The sequence below is a fragment of the Cricetulus griseus genome, chromosome 2, assembly GCF_003668045.3.
Source record: "Cricetulus griseus strain 17A/GY chromosome 2, alternate assembly CriGri-PICRH-1.0, whole genome shotgun sequence".
Lineage (NCBI taxonomy): Eukaryota > Metazoa > Chordata > Mammalia > Rodentia > Cricetidae > Cricetulus > Cricetulus griseus.
This window is the reverse complement of record NC_048595.1, coordinates 412,628,497-412,648,911: the sequence shown is the minus strand read 5'-3', so window position 1 is coordinate 412,648,911 and position 20,415 is coordinate 412,628,497. Positions and strand designations below refer to the sequence as shown.

Here is a 20,415-nt window from a genome sequence, read left to right as displayed (position 1 = left end):
GCTAAAGTATAGTTGAAACATAAATTATTTTATTTCATGACCCTTCTGGTTGAATTCTGTTCAAAGTATGCCTCCCTGGCTATTCCAGAAGATGGGCAGGGTTCTACCTCTATTGTGATAATCGCTGGTTCTATGTCATCATAAGCAATCTTCACATGTTTAGCTGCTTCCTTTGCGTGGGCATAGGTGTCAGCAGCCACAGCGCAGACGATCTGACCTACGCAAATGACCTGCAGAAAAGCCGCACGGTTAGTTAAAACAGACTCAGGGGCTGGGGGTGTGGCTCAACTGGTGCAGTGCTTGCCTAGCATGCATGAAACCCTGGGCTAGATATTTGGCACCACATAAACTAGGTATGTGGAGCACATGGCTACACAATGAGTTCAAGGCCAGCCTGGGATGTGTGACATCTAGTCTCAAAACAAAGGCAAAAATAAAACAGCTTTCCAAAAGGAATTACTGCTCTCACATTTTTACATTGCCTACTGATGTTTTAGTGACCAAAAGGGAGACCCTTTTCTTTTCATTCCTTTTCTTTTCTTTCATTTCCTTCCTTTTTCTTTTCCTTTCCCTTTTTCTTTTCTTTTGTTTTTCAAGACAAGATTTCTCAAGCTGGCTATCCTGGAGCTTTCTCTGTAGATCAAACTGGCCTTAAACTCAGGGGTCCATCTGCCTTTGCCTCCCAAGTGCTGGGATAAAAGGCATATGCCACCACACCTGGCTTAGAAAGACCATTTTCTACCCATGAAAACCAACTTCAAACAGTGTCTTGAGTGGGCCTGATCAAAGTTGTGCATGCATAGAACTTAGTTACTTGAGGTCAGTGATGTGCCCTGTTGTTTCTGCTCACACCCCTCATTGTTCCCACAGCACAGAGTGATATGGTCACCCCATGATTCTTCTTCCTTTTATGTCTTATGCTTTCCATTGCTTAGGTGACTTTCCCAAAAGTTAGAAGCCTTCCCTGAGAAGACTAAAGGCTTCTTGTTATAATTTCAAGGTGAGTCCAGAGCTCAGAGGGAGTGGGAGAATGACTGAGACAACCCAGGGTTCTGGTGAATGAAGCTGTAGTTGCTGTTGCCCCAGCCAACAATGAATTATTTTGACATTGGGGCGGGTGGGTTAGGTGACAAGCCACACACAGATCACACACCTCACTCTGTGCAAAGAAAATTTCCCCACTGTGGTTATTATCTCCTGGAACATCCTCGGCTGTAATAACGTCAACCACACCTGGACACTCCAGGGCTTCTGACACATCCAGAGATCTGGGAGGAGAAACACGAAGAAGATACAATGTCACAAAGGAGTACAAATGATCCCGCAGACAGGGAAATCTATGAAGAGTATCACAACTAAATCATGGAGTAATAGTCTATGCTGAAAAATATTGGCAGGTGTTCTAACTTTAGGCCACAGATTCACTTATATCTATGCTTTAAAAGTGACTGATTCTCACCCAGAAGAGATGACTATCCTAAATATGTAATAAGCTCTCTATTTGAATGTGAAATGGTGGATGAATTTCAGTAGCAGATGGCACCATGTGCATTTCCTTACGTGATCTTCGCATGGGCCCTGGTACTGGTGACTACGACAAGGGCGAGTTCTTGGTCCATGGGAGGCCTGTCGTCAACATATTTAGCTTCTCCTGTGGCATGTTTAATCGCTGACTGGTGCATGACTGGGTGCCCGACTGGGTCTTGCTGGGGTTGGCTGGGATCCACACACTGTTAGGAAACAAGGCAAGATATTTGACCACAGATAGGACAACTGGGTCTGCTGTGTTGGGCTTACTTACAGTCAAGAATAACTATAGGTGACTGCATGCACTGTCTGAATGCGTAGATTAGAAAACAAAACAAAACAAAACAAAACAAACCCTACCCACCTGGAACATCTGAATTCCTTGGGGTGTTTCTATGGGGAAGTCATCCAGAGCACTCACGAACTTTTCTGGGATGTCAGGAAACTTTTGGGGATCCTGGAAAAAAATTACTTTGCATTCAGTTTTACAACCTATGGCACTGACTTGAGAAACAAGTGTAGAGACAGAATGATCCAGGCTCATGAAATGGTTCAGCAGATAGAGGTGTTTGCCATTAAACCTGATAGTCTGAATTCCATTCCTAGAACCAACGAGGTGGAAGGAGAGAACTGACTAGTGAAAGCTGTCCTCTGACTTATACACACACTCTCATACACACACTCTCATACACATCAGTCAATCAATCACACACAGACACAGACACAGACACACTCATAAGGAAAGGTTTAGAAGGACACACATTAAAATATTTGTAGAGGTTAACTTGGGTGATAGTATTGCATGTGATTTCCCCCCTTTGGCTTAATTTCTAAGTATTAAAATGTAATTTTTATTATTTCAACAAGAAAAATCTTATTTTAAAGAGGGAAGGATGCAATTTGCTTACCGATGGCTTTTCCTTATTGTTGGTCAACCTCATATGGTACATTAGCTTTTATCCCACAGATGGAATAGCATGATTGCTCCGTTCTGAGAAACGGACTGAAGGGAAAAGGACAGAGGAGCTGCAGGGCCCCGCCCCAGGCCCACTCACGGCACTATTCTCAGCAACAGGACATGTTCCGGGGCCCAGAGAAGCCATTTACCATTTCGTTCAGCCATCGCCGCACTTTGAGGTAGAATTTGAAGAGCAAGCTGATGATGAGGGTCCGTCGGAATTCTACCATGCCGCCCTTGGCGGCTGGTGGGATGCGGATCTCCTCCAGCACCCACCGGCAGGAGTCGCTCAGCATTTGGTCGTCCCATTGCCTGGCAGGACAGAAGAGGCAAAGACTTTCCTGAGGTTTGGTCTCTTTCCATGGATGACATCACCGGGGCTCGACCAGTTACTGCCAGCACAGCCTCTTACAGAGCAAAGCTGTCTGTCCTGTCTTCGGCAAATGCCATTCTACTTTCTGCTGGGAACTGAAGGAGCAAGAGCATCTTGCCAATGCTATGCTTTTGGACTTCAGCCTCCAGACCAGTGGTTCTAAGCCTATGGTTTGCGACTTCTATACAGTCCAACAACCCTTTCACAGGGGTCACCTAAGACCATCGGAAAACATGGCTATTTACATTACAATTTGTAACAGTAGCAAAATTACATTTATGAAGTAGCAAAGAAAATAATTTTATGGTTGGGAATCACCACAACATGAAGAACTGTCTTAAAGGGTTGCAGCTTAGGAAAGTTGAGAACTGCTGCTAAACCCACAGGCCAAAATAAAACTCTTTCCTTTATGAGTTACTCAGTCTCCAGTGTTTGTTAGAGTAACCCGAAGTGTGTTACAGCAACCAGGCAGACACCAAACTACTGAGGCAAGGAAAAATGTGGTGCCCCTTTAGTTATCTTTCCTTCCTTCCTTCCTCCCTCCCTCCCTTCTTCTTTCCTTCTTTCTTTCCTTCCTTCCTTCTTTTGTCTTTGAGGCGGGATCTTACACAGCCAAGACTGACCTCTGGAGTGCCATTCTCCTGTCCTTGTTTCCCGAATGCTCCACCACACTAAGGCTTTTATCAGCCTCTGATCTAACAGTTGCCAAATGTTCCTTTGTTCTTTTTTAAAACTTCATAAGCCTATAGTATGGATTTACTTAGGTTAAAAAAGAAATTGACCTGCTAAAAAATCAAAGGTTTCTGAAATCTGGAGTTCTGCTGTATGTCCTGCACTGGAGCTTGACACACAGTGACCAACGGTTAAGGATTGAACTATTTCACAAGTGGAAAGTTTCCATGGTTGTCTTGGAAGTGAGGATTTAGTTCAGTATCTGAGGAAAACCACATTAAATCCCACTTACTGGGAATGAGTATAAATGGGTAAATAAAACTTATTGCAAAAACACTAGTTGGAAAACAAAAACAAAAACAAAACCTAGATGCTAGCCACGAGGAGAGTGCCAGGAACAGGGCTCCCTGAACTTTCAAAGATTCCATCTTCTTGATGTAGCTTAAGCACATTTATCATCTTCAGGATTCAGTATTGGAGTTGTTTGCTTATTTTATAGGTTAACTACTTAAAATAATATCTACTTAAGCTATGCAATTTCTGCAGTAATTGTACAGAAACCTGTAATAATAGAAGAACACGGACTTTGAAGGGGTGAGCTTTTGAGTAGTTCTTAAAATTTTCTTCATAGTTTAAATATTTCAGATGAATATATATTTTATATAATGTTTATATAAAATATTATTTTATACAAACACAAAAGATTTATATAAATGTTATTGTATATAAAATGCAAAATATTTTATAAAATATGTTTATAAAACTTAAAAAGAATTGTAAACAACATATTTATATAACAAATGAAAATATTTATGTTTATAAAACCTTGGAAAGATTTCCACAAGTATAATTTTAACAAAAAACATTCAGACAGAAAGGTCTGTGCATGGTGTCCCAGACAGGCAGTGACTTTACCTCCCAAGGAGCTGCTTGCAGGTTTGTTTTGCAGAGACCACAGTGGGGGCAACACTTCCAAAGAACATCCGAAGATCCTTGATTGTGTTTGTGCCCTCTTCAAACTCCACACTCATGCCAGCATTGACAATGGCAAAGGAATTTTCCTGACGCTGGGCCAGGCGGAATCCTGCCACTAATTGCCACTAGAGATAGAAAAACACTCAGAAAGGTTAGTGCATGTCACATAGCAACTATGCTGATAACTTGTGGTGTGTGTCTGTGTGTGTGTGTGTGTGTGTGTGTGTGTGTGTGTTTGTGTGTCTCTCTCTGTGTGTAGGTGTTTGTGTGAATGTACACACGTTTATGTGAAGGTGGTGGCTCAGAGGTCTACATCAATGTCTTCTTTAGTTTTCTCCATCTTACTTTTTGGAGTCAGGATCTCTCACTGACCCTGGTGCTCACCAATTGTCGAAGCTGTCTGCCTGGTGAACTTCCAGGATCTGCTTTGTCTTGTGTTCAACCCCTAGATTGGGGTCATAGACACAGACATATACCATCACATCTGCAATTTTTGTTTAAATGGGAGTGTTGGGGTTTGAGTTTAGATTCTCATGCTTGCCATCACAAACACTTTACTCACTGAGTCACGTCCTCTGCCCTTTTGATGCTTATTTCAAATAAAGACCTTGCAAGTGTTTGATCACGTAGCGATGGTAGCTCCGTGAGTACTGTCCTGTGCGTTTCATGTGTAGCAATGTTTAACCCTCAACATTTATGCTCATTTCCAATTATGCAGACACGAGTCAGTGACCTGTGCAAGGTCACAGTGAGTGGTGGGCCTGGGGTTCAGGTTCTACTTAAGCTATAGGCTCTCTGCTGTTCATGGCATTACCTGAGGCCACAAGGAAGTGACTCAAGTGTTTGGGTTTTATTTGCTGTAAGAAGAAATTGGGGTGGATCAGACAGTGTATTCCAGGCTGCTGAGGGAGATGAGGGCAAAGATAGGGAGATGTACCTCAGATCAGCTACCACAGCCTCACTTCATTTCTGTTTTAATTTGCTTTCTATAGAAGTATCATTTGATGATGAATATGTGTGATATAACATGTTAATTGGTTTAATTTAGCCATGCCATTGTGAACATACTGTATTCTGTATCATAATTGTGCATGTCTTTATTTATGAACTAAATAAATGAATGGGAAAAAAAAAGGAGTATCATTTGAACAAAATCTCTTTGTTAAAAGAAAAAGCCGAGCATCCTTGGTACACATTGTTGCATACAGGTCTACGCCTGCCTTTCTAGGCAGACTCTCATTACTGACTGGGCACACTAGCCCTGATTCGAAGGCACCTCTTCATGTGGGAGGCGTCTTGAGGCCGGAGAGAAAGTCAGTCATGTCACTGGAGCCCAGCCGGCCCGAAACATGTTCATGTAGAAAGCTCGGAAGAGGCACTGGTGACACATAAATCATCTGTGCTGTTTGGTGGGGACTCTCTTGTTCTTTCCTACTGTCACCACCACATTTGACTGTCTTCTTATTGATCCTTCAACTCAAGGTCCTCTCACAAGCAATCTATGCCGTCTTTGTGCTGGATGACCTCTTTCGTATAAACGTTACCCTGCTGTAAGCATCCGAAGGTGGCCATCTGCTGAAACAGCTGCGCAGTCTCGCGTCTCCTGATGCTGTGACTGGTCTGGTCTGCCCACCCCTTTCTTAGTCCTCTTGCCTGGAAGGGTGCCCTCCTCCCGGCAGATATGCAACCTCTTACAGGCCATGTTGGATCCCTGCTTGTGTCGTGCCCACCCCTTATTCTCCCAGCTCCCGTACACTGACTTCCAGGTAAGAGCTTCTCCAGCTCTTAAGACCTCTCACTTCCTATCCTTGGCGATTGAGTTTTGTTTCCTATTTCAAGTCTTTCCCACTAGTCTTAGAGAGCTTGGGGGAAGGAACCTCTAGACTTCTGAAGTCTTGTACTGTCTCCCAGGCTTAGCACTGTGATGTAGAGCAGCAGGAACTTAGCACACAAATGATTACAGATAAAACTACCTACTTCATAACTATTGGTGATTGGCAAATAACTTCATAATAAATCTTCAGTTCATTAGAAACTTCTATAGCTGATACCAAGTATAAGTGTACATACTCCCAGCTGAGATGCATTTTCATCTATAACCATTCACTCATACAGAAGCTTCTGGTTTTTTTCTTTCTATCTCCCTTTCTCTCTCTCTCTCTCTCTCTCTCTCTCTCTCTCTCTTTCTTTCTTTCTTTCTTTCCTTTTTTCTTTCTCTTATTGTAAGGCCAGTGTCATAACGTGGCTCTTCTGTGGAAGCAACTGAAACGTTCATCTGGGACTCGATCCCTCACTGTGAGTGGCCCCAGACTCCCTCAGAAGCAGTCATCTACAATAGAGAGGCTCATTCCATTGGAAGCACGAGGCAAGGGCATGTGTAGATAGGCTGCAAGTACAGGAATCTTACCTGAGTAGAGTAAGGAATGGAGATAGACAACACCACCTCTTCTGGCTTCAAGCTGGCCTCCTCAAGAGACCTCTCAAAAAAAGGGCCATTTAAAGGAAGCTGCCGTTCTCCCTCTGTTAGAGAGAATGACCCAGATTAAGACACATTTGCCAAACAGGGGGCTACACAAGAATGTCTGGTGGAATGAACTGGTGTGAGCCAGAGTCCAGGAACTGAGTTCTAGCTCTGAGCCTGGGCTGCCTGAGGTAAGTCATGGAAACTTTGGGGCCCAGGCTTCAGAATGGCAGGGTTGAACCAGATAAGCTGGAAGTCTCATAGCCTATTGCGTGCCTCCCGCCAACACTGGATTTAAAGATCTTGAAAGACATTGGGAAACAACCTGCTACAATGTATAACATTTCACAAACCAGAAAAGAAAGAACCAGCAAAGTTAAATTGCTTTTTAAAAGTGACACAGAGAGCCGGGCCTTTAATCCCAGCACTCGGGAAGCAGAGGCAGGCGGATCTCTGTGAGTTCGAGGCCAGCCTGGTCTCCAGAGTGAGTGCCAGGATAGGCTCCAAATCTACACAGAGAAACCCTGTCTCGGAAAACAACAAAAAAGAAAAAAAGAAAAAAAAAGTGGCACAGTGTTCATGTGTGCTCGGATGCACATGTCTGTGGGTTATGCTTGTACACAAGTGTGATAGCCAGATATCAACGTTGCATGCTGTCCCTCTGGTTCTGTCTACCTTGGCTTCTTATTTGGTCTTGAACGTGACAGTTATGGAGGCTGACTGCCCAGGGATCTGCTTGCTCTCTCTCTCTAGCCCGTGGAATTACAAGAAAGCCATCATGTTTGGACTTCCCCTCCCCCTTTCTGGGGATTGGACTAATGTTGCTTTCGGCTGAGCTTCCTTTTCAGTTTGTCTTCTCTTCCTCAGTTAAAATTATAAGCAGTGCACTTTTTCCTAGAAAGTTATACTCATTTGAATCACAGTTTTTAAACTATGCTTTTAATTTAAAGGAAGAGATTTTTACCTTAGTAGCACTGTGAATAGCACCAACTTGCTTTTATTCCCCCTGTTTCAATTATTTTTCACCCACAAAGCTCATATTTGAATAAAAAGAGGAGTAATGAGTAGTATATAAAAACTGCCTTCTTTTCAAAACTGGGGAAAGAAATATGTCATAAACTTTAAAGCTGCTGAGAAACTTCTTATTCTCTTCTCTATCTTTTGCATTTATTGATTTGTTAATTGTATGTGCATGTGTTCCGGTCATGTAGAGGTCAGAGGACAACCTACAGGACTCTGGTTTTCTTCTTTGACCATGTGCGTCACGGGGATCAAACTCAGGTTGCCAGCTTGGGCAGAAAGTGCTTAACCCACTGAGCTGTTACACCAGCCCTGATCTTTTTCTTGAATTTCTTTGATACTATATATAATTTGTACTGTTTACAAATGGGTCAGCTATTTAAGAAAAATATCAGAGACATTAATTTGGTCTGTAAATACAGAACAGCCGGAAGACAGAGAGGCAACCACAGCTTCTGCCTCACATTGAGACTCAGGGGGGTATTAAGATATTGCAGAGTCCCTGTTTCCTAATGTACACCAGGATCTATGTAAACAGCAGGATCTGTGTAATAGTGGTAAGTATAAAAACAAATGCCCAGAGCTTGGCCTCTTACCTTTAGATATCACATTGATGGTAGCATTTCCTGCTGCTAAAATGGGGGTGAGGTCAGAAAAATTAGGCTGGCTTGCCACATGTCCTCCTATAGTCTAATAGAAAGAGCACACCAGGAAAAGTGTTATGTGATGAGTAAGGAATCATGTACACAGAAATATTGTGTATGTTTCTAATTCACCCCTTTGCTCTGCAGAAAGATCTGGGAGCATTTGGAAGCAGCTAAATAATTCAGACACCAGGCTGTGTTCAACCCCCACTTTGTTTTTTGTAATTTTTTTTTTATTAGTTCAAATTAGGAACAAGCTTGTTTCACATGTCAATCTCTTCTCCCTCTCCCTCTCCCTCCCCTCCCTTCCCCCACCTTTCCCTTCCCCAACCTACCCCCCACCCCATCCACCCAGGCAGGGTAGGGCCCTCGATGGTGGCTCCCCAAAGTCCACCACATCATCCTGGGCCGGGCCTAGGCCTTTCCCCATGTGTCCAGGCCGAGAGAGCATCCCTTTCACGTGGGATGGGCTCTCAAAGTCCCTTCTTACACCAGGGAAAAATACTAATCCACTACCAGGGACCCCCTAGAGTGCAGAGGCCTCCTAATTGACATCCATATTCAGGGGTCTGATTCAGTCCTGTGCTGGCCTCCCAGACAGCAGTCTGGGGTCCATGTGCTCCCCCTTGTACAGGCCAGCTGTGTCTATGGGTTTCACCAGCCTGGTCCCGATCCCTTTGATCTTCATTCCTCCCTCTCTGCAACTAAGTACCAGAGTTCAGTTCAGTGTGTATATGTTCAACCCCCACTTTTCACCCACATAAATGCCGAGAAAACACCTGTGTGCAGGAGGAGAGCTAGTCTCCTGGAGAAATGGTCCTAACACACATTTGTGTTTATTCAGAAGCCTTCCTTGATTTGCAAACTGACTCATTCATGAAGCCAAGTAAGAGAAGAGAATGGAGATCTAGGGTGTGATGTCGGCAGGTTAGGGGGAAAGTGAGGGTATGACAAACACACAGAGAAAGAAAGTTCTACATAGGGAAGGTCGAGAGCCTGCAGCCCCGCAAACAGACCTGGAGTATGCTGCATTTACATTTAGGATGGCTGCCATGTTGCCAAGAAACCCAATGCTTCTCTGTAGCCTTAAACCTTCAGCGAAGTCTGCTTAGGACAGGATCGAACAGGGGACTTTAGGGGACTTATGGGAACAAGTTCATTGAGAGGAGCAATACCCTTCAGAAAACTGACATAAAATATAGATGTAAGAATATGTGGCAGATTTGTGAATCAATCGTAGGCTAGAGACAATCATGAGAAATGGATATCTGCCGGGCCCCTGCGTTCTGATGGCTTGTTCATCATGTGTGCAACGGAGAGTGGTTTGAGCCAATTACCCTGAAACCTTAAGTAATGGAAAGATCTCAGTAAGTGAGACATCTAGAAAACTGGGGGTTCAATTATGTATGCACAGAACACACATAAGAAATGGGTATCAGAGCACAGGTCTAAGAGGAGAACCAATCAGAAGAGCATCTGGGAAGGTGGGATCTTATTAGCTACACCCTAGATAAGACATGCTTCATAGATGGTCAGAGCTGGATGGGACTCTAGACACAGTTCCATTTGGTTGGTCCTTAATTTCCAAACTCTTCTCTAGGATAACTAGGACAAGAATTTGTGCCTCTTCTGACTCTATATCATGATTTGTTATATCACTTTAGACACACATGTGAACCTTACCCAACACACCACTTGTGATACCTGCCATTTGGGACACACACACACACACACACACACACACACACACACACACACACACACACACACACAGTGGCTTATTTTATAGAACAATAGAGAACATACGGCCATATTCCTAATTGGGGGCCCTGCAAGTGTCCTTAGATGCTTCAGGAGTGCATAATAGGTCTTGGTCCTCTCCTTTGGCTGCTCTGAAACCAGGAAATTCAAGGCATCTTTGAACTGTTCCAGGCTGTTTCCTGCCCCTATTGTTGCTCCTGAAAGCAAGAGAATAGAACATAAGTGTATAGTGAGCCTGCATGCACACTTCTAAATAAATCTGCTCTTCGTATAGTTAGTTGGGGTGACAACAACCAATGATAATTATGGATACTTCTAGTGATTTGCTTTATTGTGGTGGTCAACATTAAAGTCTACTTGATTGGATGGAAGAGAACCTGCATGTGTCTGAGGGCATCTCGAGAGAAGATTATCTAATAGGAGATTTCCCTCAGTGTGGGAAGCACTGTCCTATAATACGGGGTCCAGATGGAGAAAGAAGACTAAACCGTAAAACAGAATTGAGTGTTTGTTGCTCTCTGCTTCCTCACTAGGGACACAATGTGACAAGCTGCCCCTGCTCTTGTTCTCATGAGTTCCTCATCACATGACTGTGCCCTTGTATGGAGATCCACAATAAGCCCCACTTCCCTCAAGTTTGCTTCTTGTCTGGTGTTTTGCCACAGCACTGACACAAGTAACTGATACAAAAGGAGAGCCATCTAGTGCAGAAGTTCTTCTCCCTAGGTGCCATGATGTAGCTGCCCTGCTCAACCATTTCCTTCTTGCCATGATGGAATGAAACTTTTGAAACTGTGATCCAACACAATTCTTTGCTCCTTTTAATTTATTTCCTGTAGGTATTTGTCATAGTGATGAAAACTAATATAATTCTCAAATATTAAGTACCAAATTCCTCTTCTCAGTCATAGTCAGTGAGTGGTGTTTGCCTTGCATTTTAGTACATATTAACCACAGATAACCAAAATTCAATACTTCATTTGCTTTCCCTGAGTAAATGATCAACTGTGGAAATTCTAAATCCTTCCCTTCTTTTGAGATAGTTTTGTTACACTATAGTGCCCAGACTGGTCTTAAACCTATGGTCTTTCTGCTTCGGCCCTGTGGATACTAGATTATAATGTGTGCCAGTACATTAGGACTTAAAACAACTCTCTTTGAAAGTCATTAAACTAGAAAATTTACTGGCAAAATTTCCATTGTCCATTTGCTCTTCCTCCACAGTCATCTCTTTTCCTTGCCCCGCCCCTTCTAAAAAAAGAGACAGGAGTGGATTCGTGCTGGTAGCAGGCCGGTTTGATTTACAGGAGTGCATGATTTCAGCGGTGTTGTCTTACCAGGGCTAAAAGAATCCACAAGGAGTGATTTAAAAAATCTCAGTATGCATCCGGCACCAGTTAATCTACTGCACATAAAAAACCGTGCATTTTATCTATGGTGCTAATGTTTCATGGAGGAATGATTAGGGAAACAGTGCTTACTGCTCCTAGGAGGAATGGCAATGAAGAAAAGTTGGAGCAATAGATGAGTTTCTGTGCTCTGCTTTCCATCTCTACACCCTCACCACACCCTAACTAATGACCTTCCCTCGAGCACATGGATAATCTCCCTTAGTCCATCTTTTCCTATATCCGTATCCATTGATAAAGATATCCCAGAGGTTAAGAAAAAACGATGAGCTGCTGACTTAAGACTGACATGTTAGAAGGCTAGCAAGAAATTACCCAGTTAGTTTCTTTTACATGCTCATATTTTTTTTTTAACTATTTAAGCTTAGTATTTTTGGCTCCTACCTTCTATTATTATCTATTCAAATGCATTGTTTGAGTATTGGTGGTGGGATGACTCAGACAGCCTTGTTTTGCATTATCAGCAAAAAGAAGACAGGATCTAGGCCTGGTGTGGGAGGCTGAGGAAATTATTTAGGTCTTTTGATTCTGAATCTCCCATAGGTTATTGGAGACTCCAAGGTATGAGATAGGTCTGTCTCCTAGGGTTGTCTTAAATATCAAAGACACAGGACATTCCAAGGCACCCGGCAACTTGTGAAAAGAATGAAAGAAAATAATTAAAGTTGCTCATAGTTGTATTTTAAATCCCATGGCCAAGATTGTGTGTGTGTGTGTGTGTGTGTGTGTGTGTGTGTGTGTGTGTGTGTGTGTGTGTGTGTGTGTGATGAGCCTCAAGAAAGAAAATGTCTTAAGGGTTTATTGGACCAATCTTCCTGTACTTGGCTGAGCCCTTTGAGCTCTTTGGCATCTTCTCGCTGTTTTGGCTTTGATGACAATGTGATGCTCAGTGACACAGCTGAGTGAGACATCCTGACAAAGCCTATAGTGAACACATAGTACATGCCCACTTGCTTTGAATGAATGAGTGAAGTCAGAGCTCCTATGAGGTGTCACTGATTGCCATTAGTGCCCCACTGAGCCAGGGTCGATGTCTTATTTGAAAACCAAGACACTTACCATTGTTTGTGACGTTCACAAAATGCAGCTCTGGAAGTCCAAGTGGGGATATAAAAACTGGATGGAATTCACCTTTAAATTTAATACTGGGTCCTTAAGGAGAAAAACAGAAAGCAATTAGAAAGAGAACAATGGGTTACTGGTATGACAGAGTAAAAACTATCATGCATAGAACTTACTTGCAAAAGGAAAAATTCTAAAAGACCCTGAGTCCCATGAGTAGAAATGAACCCTGCTTATGCAGAGTCGGAGGAGGGGCTTCGATTATCTGATTTGAACTAAAACACGCATGAATAACACATACCCACTGCGGTGTTCCCCATGACCAGTGGGGCTTTGGGGTAGCTGGCTTTGAGTTCCAGAAGGTCCTCCAAGGTCACAGGCATGAACCAGATGGTCCTCGCCCCTTGGAATGTCAGCCTCCTCTTATTTGGATCTTCGGCCATTCTCTGTAGAGAAGCAAAGCCACTGTGCTTTCTGGGGGTCCAAACAGTCCATGGGTCATTTTAGCTTTCTTGGGGATCAGGAAAGGGTGGACTGAAACTACCAAATCAATGAGACCACATCCTGCTTGGTGTCCATAGGGGCAGTGTTTATTTATACTTGTGAAGTGACTGTCTGGAGAGGCACAAGTGCCTTGGTCTGTTCTGGTTCCACCCCACCACTGGAGAATTAGAATTTCCACAGGAAATAGCCCCTGAGGAAGAACTGGGTTGTCAGGAGACTTACTGCACGGGTCTTCTAACTTACCACTAACTACTTGTACACATGCTCCGGCTTTTGTGTCATAAATGGCAACATTGCTACAGGTGAGGGGGAGAGAAGCTGAGAATGTTTCCTTCCTTGGTTCTGGGGAAAGCTGTAGGTAAATCTATTTCCTTGCCCCTGTCTTCTGGCTCTTCAGGAAAGCAGTGGGCAGTGGACTGGAGAGTATGTTAACTGTCACTCAGAGACACTCATTTTCAGGCTCAGAGAAACACTGACTACGGGAAAAAATGTTACTGAACACTATTCCCTTAAAATTTAAAAATCATTTACTTGTTTTATTTATAGGCGCTGTGTGTGTTCTCTGTCTATGTATGTGTGTGTATATATATAAGGGATTTTTTTTTATAACCTTACATCTATCAGGTATACATGGATCTACATTTAGGCATGCAACTTTAAAATACTGACGCACGGAGGGCAACAGATGTCTGCCCATCCCATACTTCTTGGTCTGTGGGGGGGGCGGGGGAGGGGGACACAATCAACCAGGAGCAGCTTAGCCCTTTCCAGGGTTTTTGTTTTTACTTTTAAATTTGTTTTTTTTTTTTCCGGGGGGCTTGGCAAGGGCGGAAGGCAGATTTGAGGGGACAGGGAGATAAAATGGGATTGGAATGCATGATGTGAAGTCCATAAGAATTAATAAAAGTTAAAAAATGAAGAAAACAATAACAAATCTTCTCTCAGACATGCCCACAGGCCAACCCAATATAGGCAATATCTTCATTGAAACTTTCTTCCCGAGTGATGCTAGGTCATACCAAGCTGACAGTTAAAGCTAATCATTCCATGATCACCCCCCTCAAAAAAAAAAAAAAGAAAAAAAGGAAAAGAAAAAACCACCCCCAAATATGACTGCTAGCCAAGGTGTCCAAATTCTCATGCTCTGAGGGTCCATGGCACTGGGTTCTGAGAAGCCGATTCTCCTATCACGCTTCCTCCAGGGCACAGTTAGGCAACAGAAGTACAGACACACCATGTGCCATGTTATTTTCCTTTTCCCTCTTGCTTTGCTAGGTTGAACCAGCGGTTAACTGTAAGAACAGTACAATTCCATTGCCCTGAGTATCATTTTACTGTCACTTTACTGATTTACAGATTGGCTTTAAGAGACCCATCAGTGTGTCTGTGTGACCTTCAGTGACTCATCTACACTGTGACCTTGGGATCTTCAGCCAAAGGGACTCTGAGGCCCCAGAAGCACCAGTGGTTCATGCTCTCTGACATGATTACCTAATGAAAGAACTGAACAAGTCCCTAAAAATTGACTCCATCATGGCAGACATACTCCCATCTCTTAATAACTAGAACTTTGTGGTCCTATAGTATAATACCAAAAGTCATGTGCATGTCATATGATGAAAAAATGAAAGCATAGCAACTTACGATCAGTTCAGGAGGAAATATGGGTTCCTGCGATGGGTCCAAGGGCTGGAACTCATCTTCATTATACAGTTTGGTACACATCTCAACAAAACACAGCACAGCACAAATGGAACTCAGAGTTTTGAGAGACAGCCAGCAATATTCAAGTGTAGCACTCTCTTAACCATACCCTAATATGAAACAAGATGCTAGATTCACAGGGCCCCCTCACATAGAATTTTCCTGTCTCCCAGACTGAGGGGTGGTGTCCCTAACACATGGACAAGACTCTTGACTTCTTAGCTGTCAGAGCAGAGCATTAGACTTCTGCACTGGGTCTCCCGCATTATTGTATATTATGAGCACAAAGGTGCCTGAGGTGGTTAATATTGATTATCAACTCAACAGGCTCTACAGTTCTCCAGAAGACAACCTCCTGTGATGGAGAGTCTAGATTGGCTAGGCTAACTGGATGGAAAGACTGAATGTGAGTGACACCATTCCATGGGCTTGGACTGAATGTAAAGGAGAAAGAGAGCTGAGGATCAGCACGCATCTCTCTCTCTGGATGCAGTGTGACCAGATGTCTTAGGTTCCTGCCTCCGTGCCTTCCCCTGCATGGTGCACTGCACTCTCAAATGAGACTTTAAGTGACATGAATTTTACTTACTTTTGCCTTGTAATGACTGACAAGACTAGGTACATTTGGATTTTTGCTAGCATTTTTTGAGTCAATCCCAACTGGGGTAGGAAAAACAGACACTTACTTTTTCCTCTCTGCCCACAAAAGACCTTTCATCTGGATCCATGCAGCATTTTCCAGATCCTTTCATTTGGCAAACAGTAGATCCCTTGGGAAGTAATGCAATGCAGGTCAACTTCACGGTCAGTTCCTGAACATGACACCTGAGGCCCCCTCTCTGTAACCCAACAAACTGATCTGTGGATCCCTCACTTCTCTTTTCCATTGAATGGAGGAGGTCCCTGCAGCTTTTTGTGTCTCTTCTGGTTACTGTTTCTCCAGATCCCAGTAAAACACAGGTAACAAGGCTTGGAAACGGCAGCCACATACCTGTAGTCCCTTTACTTGGGAAGCAGAGGCAGGAGGATTAGGAGTTCAAGGCCATCCTTAGCTACACAGCAAGTTTGAGGCAAGCCCGGGCTATATGAAACCCTGTCTCAAAACCAAAAACCCAAACAAGTCAAAACGAATAAACAAAAACAAAACAAGAGGGGCTGGCTGGGATATAAGTAGCTCAGTGGGTAGGCTGATGTGTAAGCGCCTTGGTTGGATGCTGCTTTAGTCCACAAGCAACAATAAAAATGCCTAAACTTCTATGTGAGTTTGGGAGGTGAGGCAACAAGTCACCGTTATTAAACAATTAGAGAAAGGTGGAGCCAGCTCACAGTGAGGACTTGCAGACTGTCACCTGGGCTCAGGGGAAGAAGACACATGGGACTGGAGTCCATGGGATCAACCTTGGGGATTCTCATGGGAAGTGAGGAACATGGAGGATAGTTTTGCTTTTATCTTCACAGTGACACTGTCTTGGGAAGACAAAATGCCTTTAAAGTTTCAATACAAAAAAATGAAGTAAAACTTTGAGTTTGTTTGTAAATCATGAATTATTTGAAGGATTCAAATCACTAATTATTTAATTATAATTTTCAGGATATTTAATGTGGAACCAAAAGGTCACCCTTTGGGCCTGAATTTGTCAGTTGTTGCGACCATCATCAATTCTTCTTCCTCCTCCTTGTCCCCCTCTTCTTCTTCCTCCTTCTCTAAGTTTTCTAATGCTTTAGAAAGAGAAGGTCTCACACTATAGCCTGGGCTGACCTGGAAGTAATTCTCTTTATAGCTCAGGCTGGCCTTGAACTCGGGCAATCCTCCTGCCTTAACCTCCCAAGTGCTGGGATTACAAGTGTGTACCACAATGCCCAGTTTCATTTATTATTCTCATCTTGGTAAACAATGCCAAGGGTGTGTGGCAATTTGGAGACAATCAATGTCATATTATAATCAAGAGTCCAGTTTCTGATTTGGCATGTACTGGCCAGGCTGGGCTTGTTAAATTGGAATAATAAATATTACACTTATTGATGGGAAAATCCCACACAGTGTCTGACACACAGACCTGCTGTGAAAGTGATAGTTGGTATTCTGAATTCCAAGACCATTTCTATAGAATTAATTAGAGGTTCGAATACTGCGAGCTGTGCTAGCAAAGGAACAAATTCTTTATATTTCTGTTTACATCTTTACATAGATTTTTATCTACAAAGAAGACCATATAGTTTTAGGCTGGACAGTGTGAAGAAGGTGCTATTTCTGTAGGTCAAAAAATGGTAAAACATTGGTCACTATTATGACGTACCATAGGTAGTAAGTATTCTAGGATAAAATGAACTAGTCTGAAGTTTGTAAAAGTTCCTGAAAATTGTTAATAATAGTGTAACAATGCAAGTTTCCAAGGTTGTTTTAATTTTTACTTATATTTATTCTTAGAGAAGGTCTCTAGCGATTCTGAATGGCCCAGTACTGGTTATGTAACCAAGGACTTCTGATCCCCCTGCCCTTACTACTTGAATGCTTGGATTACAAGCATGCACCATCATGCCTCTTTTTTGTGGTGCTGGGGATTCATGCACGCTAGGCAATTGTGCTACCGACTAAGCTATGCCCTTGCTCCTCAAAATCTTGTAGTTTTTGGAGTGAACTGGTATACTTTGAATTATTTTTGGTCATCAACAATGTTATAAAATACTTTTTATTATGAAAAGTGGATTCTGGAAACCACATTTTGAGACTGTCTGCCCCAGTATGCACTAGTCATATTTCTCTGTCCTCTGTTCTCAGCTTTCAAGGTGACTTGGGTTCTTGGTTTCCTACAGTCTTTGGTGACTGGTGGTTAGATCTGGTTATGACTGGTAAACTCCTTCTTGGAAGCCATCTTTCTGTCCCCACTGTGTTCCTCTGTCCATTGTCAACATTCCTTTCTGCATGGGATACTGCAGTAGTATACTGTGCTTCCCAGGCTTGTCCTTCCCACAGGGAAGTGAAGTTCCGTGCTGCTCTGTTACTCCTGGCTCAGGAACAATGTCTCTGTGTTGGCTAATAGCAGTAAGTATAAACTCTTTAGCCCCAAACAGCATACTTTCCTTAGTTTTTAAAACCCCCATCATACCAACTTCTCTCTCTCTTCCTTTTCATTTTTAGTCTGAGCCCTGGACATTGGGCATCTTTTTCTATTTCAACCAATTCTCTTCCTTGTAATTTTTCTACCCCTCTTTCTCCAGCAATTCATTTCTGTGATTTCTTTTATAATTTAGTTCAAAGCTCTCTTTCTCTGATAAGTTCTCTATCTTTTCCTTTCCTTCAATTGTCTTCAGTCTGTGTTCCTTCAATTATATGCCTGTTGGATATATAAGCATTTAGTACCTGTCTTTCTTCCCCCTGGCCCTTTCTTTCTTGCACTGGGGATTGAATCTTGGGTCTCATGTATGCTAATAAGTGCTCTCTGCAGCCCCACTAGGTGGCCCAGGCTACTCTCGAACTCCCTCTGTACTCCAGCGAGTATCTTGCACTGTCCCTGGCCTCAGCTCTATGCCACAAAACGAGCTGCTTTAATTGTTTCTATATTTCATTTTCTTCAATAGTGTATTCATTCATTGGAGTGGTAGAATAAATTTTATACTTTTCAGGAAAGTGTCAGACTTGAAGAAATAAGATAGATGCTAAGGGCTTACTTATAAAAATACAACAGTGTGCTATTATACTCATGAACTCAATGTGACTACCTGCGCAAAACTCAGTCTACCAACACAGCACTGAGGATGAGGTAGGGACTCAGGATACCTCATTCCTTCCTGAGGAGCTGCAGAGAGGGGAGTTGTATTCCTCCATAGTGTAGCCACCAGTGAGCTCCCCTTGATCAATTAAAACCCCCTACCTACGTTCACATAAGGGAGGAGGGGGACTGACACACAAAAAAAGGCTTGAAGGTAGGAGGAGGACCTGTTGGGAAAAATAAAGGGTTTGGCAGGAGTGGGGAGGGGAATGAGTAATGAAGGGGATCATAACCAAGGTACATTACATATGGGTATAAAATTGTGAAAGAATAAATACAAAGTACAAACAGTAGACATCTGGCAACCCCCAGTGGCTAGAAAGGGCAATGTGGAATTCTTCCAGAGATTGTAAAGTAGGTTATTTTATGTAAAAGTCCACTTACACATTAAGTCAGCAGAATATTAACCTACAATAACTTACCGGTGAGAATGTTTTCCCACTTTCTACAATTGGACGGTATCCAGTACATCGGCACAAGTTACCTGGTTAATAAGGAATTAATCAGGTCTTATGGTCTCATACAGAAATAGACTGCATATTTATGCTTAGTGTTTTCAGCAAAACAGTCAAGTCTATTTTTGCTCTTAAACCAAGTAAGATTCCTTGAAAAAACGCTTCCCTTGGAGATGTTAACAACAGGTATGTGATTACAATTTTATTTTTAAACAGTAGAGAAACCATCACATTTCCCAACCAACTCTTCGTGTCTTATCCCATTGTCTATTCCCTAAACAGAAAGCCCATTATTCTCATGACTTCGTCAGAGCCAGGGGACCAGAAGTTTTTCTCTGCCAGCTGGTTCCTTCATGATGAGCAGCACCACTACAAGTGCAAAGCAATGGAGTCTGCAGATCCTGAGCTGGAGCCTACAAACTGTGAGCCAAAACTAACTTGTTCTCTTGGTAAGTTAATTATCTCTGGCATGTTGTCATGATAATGGATATATGACCAACACAGGGGCTGAACTTGAAGGTCTCTGGCTCTGTTCTCCAGGGGAATACTTCAGGCAGAACTATTCCACTGGTTGTCTGGATCCGGCAGGAAGTGTGTTGGGTCATTTACTTAGTTTACTTGTCGGATCATAAGTTGGAGAAGCACGATTGCCTTGGATGTTCTTGAACCCACTGAGAATGCTACAGCAGGTATTCAATACATAACTGATATTGTTCAGTCAGCCAACATTTCCAAAATATGGATGGAAGTAGGAGGGAAATCGCTATCCTTAAAAAAGTGCACAAATCCAGGGGTGGTGGCACATGCCTTTGCTCCCAGCACTCAGAAGGCAAAGGTTAGCCTGGTCTACACAGTGTGTTTCAGGACAGCCAGGAGCTAAATAATGATGTCCTGTCTTGAAATTTTGAAAATATATTGTGCAAAATTTACAAACTGTTTGAATGGTAATTGTAAAGAGGTCTTAATAACACAGGGAGATTCTCATGATTTCTCTAAGTCTCAAAGCTCTTAGTACTTATTCCACTGGCACTCAGTGCTTCACTGCACAACAAAAAGACTACTGATTACTTAATAGGCTGGGTAAAAATTACACCCCAAACTACAGGCCACAGCAGTTAAC

General features: G+C 42.8%; 1 protein-coding gene across 1 annotated transcript in view; it reads right to left on the bottom strand.

Moving 5' to 3' along the window:
* Positions 1-20,415, bottom strand: part of LOC100760212 (aldehyde oxidase 4) — a 53,367-nt gene that overhangs the window by 18,922 nt on the left and 14,030 nt on the right. Inside the window, exons 6-19 of the mRNA NM_001291946.1 lie at positions 19,263-19,324; positions 15,757-15,840; positions 15,011-15,091; positions 13,164-13,308; positions 12,860-12,952; positions 10,437-10,585; positions 8,583-8,676; positions 6,913-7,025; positions 4,446-4,630; positions 2,635-2,797; positions 1,892-1,984; positions 1,561-1,730; positions 1,154-1,268; positions 108-230 (exon numbers count right to left, since the gene is read on the bottom strand). Coding sequence (NP_001278875.1) covers positions 108-230; positions 1,154-1,268; positions 1,561-1,730; positions 1,892-1,984; positions 2,635-2,797; positions 4,446-4,630; positions 6,913-7,025; positions 8,583-8,676; positions 10,437-10,585; positions 12,860-12,952; positions 13,164-13,308; positions 15,011-15,091; positions 15,757-15,840; positions 19,263-19,324 — 1,670 coding nt within the window. The remainder of the gene's footprint in view (positions 1-107; positions 231-1,153; positions 1,269-1,560; positions 1,731-1,891; positions 1,985-2,634; positions 2,798-4,445; positions 4,631-6,912; positions 7,026-8,582; positions 8,677-10,436; positions 10,586-12,859; positions 12,953-13,163; positions 13,309-15,010; positions 15,092-15,756; positions 15,841-19,262; positions 19,325-20,415) is intronic.